At 43.8% G+C, this 9555-nt stretch overlaps 1 protein-coding gene across 8 annotated transcripts in view; it reads right to left on the bottom strand.

The window, feature by feature from the left end:
* Positions 1-665: 665 nt before the first annotated feature.
* The window catches only part of OPTN (optineurin), a 40469-nt gene continuing 31579 nt past the window's right edge, over positions 666-9555 (bottom strand). For 5 of the 8 annotated variants that reach the window (XM_045060876.1, XM_023256344.2, XM_019833942.3 and 2 more), the window contains exons 11-14: positions 7008-7166; positions 5271-5401; positions 4281-4363; positions 666-848 (exon numbers count right to left, since the gene is read on the bottom strand). In XM_045060876.1, the coding sequence (XP_044916811.1) occupies positions 721-848; positions 4281-4363; positions 5271-5401; positions 7008-7166 (501 nt within the window). In that variant the 3' untranslated portion in view covers positions 666-720. Of the gene's footprint in view, positions 849-3863; positions 3923-4280; positions 4364-5270; positions 5402-7007; positions 7167-9555 lie in introns of those variants that run through there. The other 3 variants (XM_045060875.1, XM_045060877.1, XM_045060878.1) reach the window with 3 other exon arrangements.

Here is a 9555-nt window from a genome sequence, read left to right as displayed (position 1 = left end):
TATTTTACAATACCTATTTTTGTGATAATGAGTATACAGCTTGATCCAGGAAAATCAAAAGACAGCTGTTCTATTTTAGAAATTAGTAAACTACTGTACACATCCATATACCTGCAGCACAATGAAACCAGTGAACCTGATGCATGTATCTCACATATACCGATATATTGTCACTTGTCTGGATGATCAAGTAAGAGCCCATAGTGCTCATATGAAAAGAGCCATATCACCTTTGGTACAATTACTGTGGCTGCAATAAAACTACAACATACACACAACCCCATATAAATGTGTCTTAAATCAAGAAAAATAACAATTTATTTTTAAAAACCTCCAAAGATGACTTTTCTTGATGAAATCTGTAGCCACTTCATTTTTCCTGCCTCCTTAAAAGGTTCTCAATGTTCATCTGTGAGGCCTCTTCCATTGGTTATATTTACCCTGTCCCATGATGTCACACACTTATTAACTGCATGAACAGTTCAGCTCACATACACGGAACCCCCTCAAAAATAAAGAATCTATCAGAAGAGTGGTACGTTAAGGATTCTAAGGAAATCCACAAAAAAATGTCCTACTTAGGGCATATTGATTTTCTTCCTCCTAAAATAAGCATAATGAAGCAAAATGTCTGAGTGAAAACAAATAACACAGAAGCACAACTCTTGGAGGAAAAAATCTGATATTTACCAACAGTTTGGGGGAAGTGGGTGTGAACACTTAAATGATGCAGTCCATAACATGGATCTGTAGCGTGTCTATGTCAGGCAGAACTTCTCCACATTTGGGGCACGAATGAATTGGAATATTCCGCTGTTGCTGCTGCCTCCAGTTGGTATCCTCATCTCCTGAGAACAAGCATTGAATGAAACGCTATTCCATTTCTTCCATGTCGCAAGTGGCTTTGTTTATTTGATTTTAATAACAGACAATTAATTTTAACATCCATTAAACTTGGCAACTGGTACCCAATGGGGAGGGAATACAGGTTTTTTGGGGGGTCTTTAACTTAAGAAATCTACACACACACAGAAAATGTGCCCACATGGTACCTGCTATCCTACTGCTGTAGGTTTTGGGCTCTAGTCCACGTTTTTAGTATGTGAAAATACGTGGTTTCAGTTCTAGGTACAGAACAAGACAAGTTCTAATACAAACAGGAATATTTGAGAGAAGAAACAAGATACATAAGGATATGAGCTCAAGAGGAGAGAAGGTGGAGAAAATAATGAGTGGCACACAGAGAGGTTTCCTAGAACAGTATGAACCCTCTCAGAAGCAGAGATAATAACCATGTTCATTCCGCCCATGCATCTGAGCACCTGGGAGGTGGAAGAGAGGGGTACAGAGACGAAGGGGACTTCAGGAGAGAAAAGCGACAGTGGGCGTGTGTGAGGGAAGGGCCACACTGTGCCACGTGAGGCAGGTTAGCGGGAGGATGGGAAACGCACCAGGCTCAGACTGCTTTGTGCAGAAAGGCCGCCTCATGAGACCCACAGCGCCCGGGAGGAGTTTTACGGATATGTAAGGGCTGCCCAGGCAAAGTGAGTGGGGAGAAAGAAGGGAAGTATGCGTTGTGTCATTCTGTCCAATTTTAGAGCTGGCCCAAGGTTCAAGTCTAAATTAAAGAATGCTTGAAATAAGCCTTGACTCTAAGAAGGTCCCACATGCAAACTAATCGATGTTGGAAATGACTTTTGGCTACCAGGGCATCTCCTTGATCTGACCTTTCTGGACCAGTGCAAACCATTTTGGTCTCAGAACTTGCAGTCGGCGCCCAGTGTTTGCTTTGGAGGCTGATCATGGAGGTAACCTTTAACCTTCAATTCAATTCAATTATTTGAATTGAATAATGGAGACTATGGTAGACAGTCTGTGTTCGGTGAACTTCAGAAACACCATTGCACAGAAATACTGATCGCAAGCTGTGATTTCTAGAAGCATGGATCTTTCTAGTGATCTCACGGTCCTAGATCAGGAGTCAGTAAACTTTTTGTGTGGGCTGCAGTTTGCTAAACCCTGCTCTGGAGGGCAATAGGCCACTTATCGGGGACTGGTGATTCTTCATTTTAAACTTTATTTCATCCATCTTTGCCTTTCCTTTCATCCTGGTCTAGGTTTCGAGACTCAGACTTGAGCCGTCGTCTGAGGTGGTTAACGGGTTCCCTCTACCTTCCTGCTCTTTGCTATAAAATAAACTTTGTTTTTCATTGTTAACCCATCACACTCCTTTGTCTTTGACCTTTTATTCTCATACCGTACTGACTGAAATCCTAGCTTTAAGGTCAAGCTTAAAGTCGGGCCTTTTCAAGGCCTTTCTCAGCTGCCCTGGCCCTCAGGGATCATCCTTCCCTCTGACCTTAAGTAGCATTATCTCTATTACTTAAATCGTATCTGGTTTTATGAGTCCATCTTCTTATGCGCACATCCTGTCTCTCCAACCAGACCATCAGCTGCTTCAGACCTGACCATGCCTGTACCTATTTCTTCCCTCGTGCTCAGCTGAGTGTCCCAGACCAGGGCAGATGCTTTGCTGGCCACGGGTGACCACAATGATGAAAGAGAGTGAACAGGGGCTACTGTCTAAGGCAGCTTTGTTACGAAGCTAAAAAACTAAGATCAAAATCTGAAGACAGTCTGTGGAAGATTACTTTGTGAAAGACAAGAAGCTTAGTAGGAAAATCGTGAACAAACATGTACTTTGCGATGAGTTTTGGATTGTAAGTCAAAGAATGTCTGTTTTTGTTATTTTTTTTTAACATAAACAGGCATTTGCCTTATTTAATTATGACCAAGGAAAATCTTCCTCTAAGAAATCCAGACGCAAGAGACTGTCCTTTTGGACCCAAGACAATGTCGCACTTTTGATATCAGAGGTAGATGGGTGTTCCTGGGATATTTAAATCAGGTTAGAGAAAATGTCTGGTGGTGCTCAAGTGTAGACGCAGGTTTGACAGAAGAACACAGCTTTACCCTACAACGCTCAACATGCCTGAGGCTAGTGTTCATGTCAGTCTGTGTGCTACCTCTACGTATGCCCAATGAATGCGGTTGATTTTTAACCTGAGTTACTACCTCTAACATTACTTAAAAAAATTTTTTTTTAACATTTATTTATTATTGAGAGACAGAGCATGAGCAGGGGAGGGGCCGAGAGATGCGGAGACACAGAATCCGAAGCAGGCTCCAGGCTCTAAGCCATCAGCCCAGAGCCCGACGCGGGGCTCAAATTCACAAACCACGAGATCGTGACCTGAGCCGAAGTTGGAGGCTTAACCGACAGAGCCACCCAGGTGCCCCTAACATTACTTTAACTTATTTTTTTCCTATGAAAGAACTTTGATGGGGGGACAGGGGAAGAAGGAAGGCGAAAGGGATACTCAGAGAAATTTCCCCAAGATTGAACAGGTGACGATACATCCTGCTTGCTTCCTTGCTGCTGCTGACACTGTGATGTTTTAGTAATCGGTTGGTATATGGAAGGGACTCAGACTGGCCCACCATTAAAAAAATGTTAAAAAGCCAGTTTTATGTGAAATTTGGGATGGCATCCTAAACCCAGATTCTTTTTAGTGGCAGCTCTGTCAGTCTTCAATCCTTTGAATTCTTTTTTTTTCTTATCTAGACTCCAGGATACTACTTCCCTTTCAGTGATGTACTACAACACAGGGATTTATTATACATTACAAAACATTACTACAGTGTATTAAAACCAGGTAATAAACACAGCACTGTTAGTAAGTGTCAAGACTGATTTCACTCAGGCAACTAAAATCTGGATGTGGCACATAATTAGATGACAACTTATTACATGCGGTAGCGTGTAGTGGTTAAGAGTCAGATAATCTTGGGTTTTCCGTGTCCAGTTCAGCCCCTAACTAACCTTGTGATCCCGGGTTGTTTAACCTTGTCTTCTGGAGAACTGTGAAAATATATAACTCATGAACTTTTGTGAGGATCACAAGAAATAACATGTATGAAGTGATCAGGACAGTGTCTACGCACCGTAAACTCAGTAGATGCTAACATCATTATGTGCATAACACCAAGTAATGGGCGAAGATTCAAGTTCCGGGACGGCTTATTTAATACAACGCCTAGATGCATATTTAGAACACATCGATAATTATAACGTAGCAGATGAGTCCTATAAGAGGAACCGAGTACTTTGGAAATTCAGGAGGGAGAGGTTACATTCTGCTAGAATCACAGGGATAGTATCTCTTCATAGAATAGTTATCCCCTGGAGCCCTGAAAACCAACAATCACACGGGACTCACCTCTCTGAGCGAGGTAGGCCTGCTGGTCAGGGTCACTTGTTCTTGCCCCATGACGGCTCTGCATCTCCATCAAGGACTGCCTACTGGGATGAAAAGCGACACTATAGTGATGTTTTAAAGCCCTGAAATATGACAACATTAAGCAGACATTCAAGAGCAATATGGGGGGGGAGAGAGAGCTGAAAAAAAATGCAAGTTTCATAAAAACCAGAACTTAAGGGTTAACTTGAGTTTGAAATATTATTGGTAGTAGCACAGTGTAGTAAAAGAAAATAACAATTAAGATAAAAAAAATCAGTAACTAACCAAACTGTCTCTGGATAAGGAAATGGATTAGAAAAAAGGGGCGTATTTCTAAAAGAAGACACTATAGGGCAATTCAAGAGAATGAAATAAATCTGCGCACACACACACACACACACACACACACACACACACACCCAGAGTCCAAAATCACAGTGTTCCATAAAACAAGCTGCAGAACGAGACCTAGTGATTTTTTTTTCTTTTTAGAGAGAAAGAGAGAGAGAGAGCACGAGCGAGCGCAATAGGGCAGGGTAGAGGCAGAGAGAGAATCCCGGGTAGGCTCCATGCCCAGTGCGAGCCCAACATGGGGCTCGATCTCACAACCGTGAGATCATGACCTGAGCAGAAATCAGGAGCTGGACGCTTAACGGGCTGGCCACCCAGGCGCCCTGCAAACATATTACAGAAATGTTTAAAGTGTTAAGAATATTGACCCCCGACAGCGGCAAGCTAGAACCTGGGAACACACAAGGCCTGAAAGCAAAGAACACCTCAGGTTCCCGCGAGACGCCACCAGGCCTTGTTGTAAGTCAGGCTGAGTGTCTGAGTGTCGGGGACGCAACCAAGTGAAGTGAGCCCAGCGTACTTCCTGCAGCTCGACTGAAGAAGCACCTCTGACCACCGCCTGCCCTCCACCCGCGCCCCGGGCTCCGGGTGTGTGGCCTGAGCCCTCCCTCCCCTCACCTGCCTCCATCTTCAAAAACGTTATTCTCTTTCAGCAGAATTGCCAGCTGCAAAGCCAGCTGCTCCTTTTCTTCGTGTATTTTCTCTCTTGCCGCTCTTTCAGCATGAAAGTCAGAACAGTAAACTTCCATCTGGAAGAAGGTAAAAGACACAGAAGTTACTGCCTGGATGGATGTGGATGCTCCACAGTCACCTGGGGACAGGGCGCGGAATGGGTGCTGCCTCCTGGGATGCACCTTGTAAGTCACAGGTGCATCTTCCTGCTAGAAACCAGGGTGGTGACCGTGACCTTCCAACCACCTTCTGAGAGAAGACAAGCTGTGTGTGTGTGCACTTTAGACAATTAGAACTCGGCAATGACACCAAGGTAGGTGGTTTAAACACCGCACGTACCATTCATTCAGTAAAATTCTCTGATTTTTTTTTTTTAATTTTTTAAATGTTTACTTTTGAGAGAGAGAGAGAGAGTGAGCGGGGGAGGAGCAGAGACAGAGAGGGAGACACAGAATCCGAAGCAGGCTTTTAGGCTCTGAGCTGTCAGCCCACAGCCTGTACGGGGCTCGAACCCATGAACCACGAGATCTTGACCTGAGCTGAAGTCAGATGCTTAACCGACTGAGCCACCCAGGCGCCCCAAAATTCTCTGATCTTTTGAAAAAAATAATATTCAGGGTTAGCTTAATACAGCACATGGTTTATTTACTCTGTCAGGTATGTTTATGAAGGCTTTCCTTAAGTTAAATTCTAAATGGTAATAGTAAATAGATGGTATTTATTGAGGCCAAACATGCACAAAGTCCTCTGTTGGGTGCCTACATTCCTATCTTATTGCACCTTATCAAAAATCCTGGGAATGTAGCCTTGCTATGCTCATTCTACAAGTTTAATAGCACTTAATCTTGGTAAGTGTCATCCCAGCACTTGAACCGAGACTGAAGCCCCAACGCCGCTTCCCACAGTAGTAGCCAGCCTCCACCATGGCTCCAGGGACCCTCAACTGTTGGTATTCACACCCTTACGTGGTGCCCTCCCACAATGAACAGGGCCAACCCACGTAAGCACTAGGGTAGCGCAGGAAGGACGGCGCGTGGCCTCTGAGCCTAGGTCACGAAAGACACTGTGGCTTCCGCCTCATTCTCTCCGGGGTGACCTGCAGTGGGGGAAGCCAGCTCCCATGTCACGGGGGTGCGCAAGCCAGCCCGTGGAGAGGCCCGGGGGGGTGAGGCACCGAGGCCTCTCGCCCACAGCCATGGGAGCGAGCCGGCTCGGAAAAGGGTCTTCTAGTCCATGCTGAGCGCAGCCTCACGAGGGGCCCTGAGCCGGAATCACCCTGCTAACCTGTTCCTGGAGGCCCGACCCACAGAAATGCTGTGAGGTAACGAACGCCTGTCATTGTTTTAGCCGCTAAATCGGAGGGTAATTTCTTACCTAGAAACGTAAACATTATGCCACGATAGCAATCTCTTCACTGTTACAAAGTTACAAAGTAAAAATGGGCTACTTAATAGAGAAATGCCCATTACTCTAATAAAAGCAGGTTTTTCCCCCCTCACATTTTATGGTTTCACTGGACGGTCTGGCGCACTTTCCACACGTGATGTGCTTCAGTCAAATTTAAACAAAATATGTCGGTGGAAGGAACATAAAATCCAAAAATATATCTGAAACACCATCGCCTTCCCATTTGAGACCACAACCGGGGTCGGCGCCACTGAGCTCCGTCGCGACGCGGCTCACCTGAGCCCTCAGGACAGTCATGGTCTCCAGGTCCTCCTCCTGCCTCGCGATGGTCTGCTTCATCTCGTCCATCTGAAGCTGCTTGGAAGCCAGCGCCTTCTCTGCCAGCGCCAGTTTCTCACTTAGTTCTTGTAGTACCACCTTATCCACTTTTTCTGACTGCAAGAGACAAGTGTATTCTAGAATGGTTGTGACATAATCCAACCTGCTGTAGTAAAATATTAAAGGAAGTTTTGTCTGTTTTTATTTTTTTTTATTTTTTTATTAAAAAAATTTTTTTTTCCCAACGTTTATTTATTTTTGGGACAGAGAGAGACAGAGCATGAACGGGGGAGGGGCAGAGAGAGAGGGAGACACAGAATCGGAAACAGGCTCCAGGCTCCGAGCCATCAGCCCAGAGCCTGACGCGGGGCTCGAACTCCCGGACCGCGAGATCGTGACCTGGCTGAAGTCGGACGCTTAACCGACTGCGCCACCCAGGCGCCCCAGTTTTGTCTGTTTTTAAATGACAGGCTCTGAACTGTTCTGTTCATTGGCAACGGCAACGTGCTCAGAAAGTTGTATTCATTTAACTCACAGCTTGCAAATGATAATTTCTTTTTTTTTTTTTTTTTTTTTTTTTTTTTTGAGAGAGAGAGAGACACACACACACATACACACAGCGTGAGCAGGGGAGGGGCAGAGAGAGAGAGACAGAATCCCAAGCACGGTCCACACTGTCAGCACAGAGCTTGATGTGAGATCATGACCTGAGCCGAAATCAAGAGTCAGATGCTTAACCAGCTGAGCCACCGAGGCACCCCACAAATTATAATTTCGTAATTTAAAACAATGAAAAAACCCCCACTAAAATAAGGGAAATAATAACAAACCTTGATCTCAGTGACGCTGTAACTCACTGCTACTGTTATTTTTCCCACTAGTGTTACTCTTACTTGGTGAAGTCAGTGGAAAAGAAACTTGTTTAAGTTAAAAATTTATCCCATCACACCTGTCAGAATGGCCAGGTTCAAAAAAGACAAGAAAGAACAAATGTTGGTGAGGATGTGGAGAAAGGGGAACCCTTGTGCGCTGTTGGTGGAAACGTAAACTGGTGCAGCCACTTTGGAAAACAGTAGGGAGTTTCCTCAAAAAATTAAAAATAGAACTACTGTATGATTCAGCAATTCCACTTCTGTGTATATATCCAAAGAAAATGAAAATACTAATTCAAAAAGATATATCCACTCCTATGTTTACTACAGCATTATTTACAGTAGCCAAGATACGGAAGCAACCCAAGGGTCCATCAAAGAAGTGATGTGTATATATGTATATACACAATGGAGTATTAGCCAGCCATAAAAAGACTGAAATGTTGCCATTTGTGACAATATGGATGGACCAAGAGGGTATTCCGCTAAGTGAAGTAAGTCAGAGAAACAAATACCATATGATTTCACTTACATGTGGCATCTAAAAAGCAAAACAAATGCACAAACAAAACAGAAACAAACTCATAAATACAGAGAACAAACTGGTGGTTGCCAGAGGAGAGGGAGATGGGGGATGGGCGAGATAGGTGAAGGGGGTCAAGAGGTACAAACTTCTAGTTATAAAATATAAGCCAAGGGAAAGCACAGTACAGCATAGGGGATACAGTCGGGGTTAGAACAACACGGGGGTCAGAGGTACTTACTCCTGCATAGTCACAAATTTACACATAACTTTTGACTCCCCAGAAATTTAACTAGTAATAGTCTATGGTTGACTGGAAGCCTTACTGATAATTTAGTTGGTTAACACATACTTTGTGTGTTATATGAGTTATATGCTATATTCTGACAATAAAGTGAGCTAGAGAAAAGAAAATGTTATTAGGAAAGTCATAAAGAAAAAAATACATTTATAGTACTATACTTCAAAAAATCTGCATATTAGGGGGCACCTGGGTGGCTCAGTTGGTTGAGTGTCCAACTTCAGCTCAGGTCATGATCTCGTGGTTTGTGAGTCTGAGCCCCACATCGGGCTTGCTGCTGTCAGCACAGAGCCCGCTTCAGATCCTCTGTCCCTCTTTCTTTGTCCCTCCCCTGCTTGCGCTCTCTCAAAAATAAACATTTTTAAAAAAATTTTAAAAAGAAATAAAAAAGCTGCACATTAAGTGGACCCGCGCAAACCCCTTTTGTTCCAGGGTCAACTGTACGGTCAATACTATCATGATAACTTTGTATGGTGACAGATGGTAACTACAATTATGAGCATTTCAAAATGTGTGTAAATATCAAATCACTATGAAAACTGATCTGACATAATATTGCAACTATACTTTAATTAAAAATAAATACATAGGGGCACCTGGGTGGCTCAGTCAGCTAAGTGTTCGCTCTCGATTTCGGCTCAGGTCATGATCTCACGGTTCGTGAGTTTGAGCCCTACGCTGGGCTCCGCACTGACAGCATGAAGCCTGCTTGGGATTCTGTCTCCTTCTTTCTCGGGCCCCCCACCGCTCACTATCTCTCTAAAAAATAAATTAACAAACATTAAAAAATAAATAATCAAAAAAAATTTA

The sequence above is a fragment of the Felis catus genome, chromosome B4, assembly GCF_018350175.1.
Source record: "Felis catus isolate Fca126 chromosome B4, F.catus_Fca126_mat1.0, whole genome shotgun sequence".
NCBI classification, from domain to species: domain Eukaryota; kingdom Metazoa; phylum Chordata; class Mammalia; order Carnivora; family Felidae; genus Felis; species Felis catus.
Note: the sequence above shows the minus strand (reverse complement) of the source record. Positions and strands in the feature narration are given on the sequence as shown.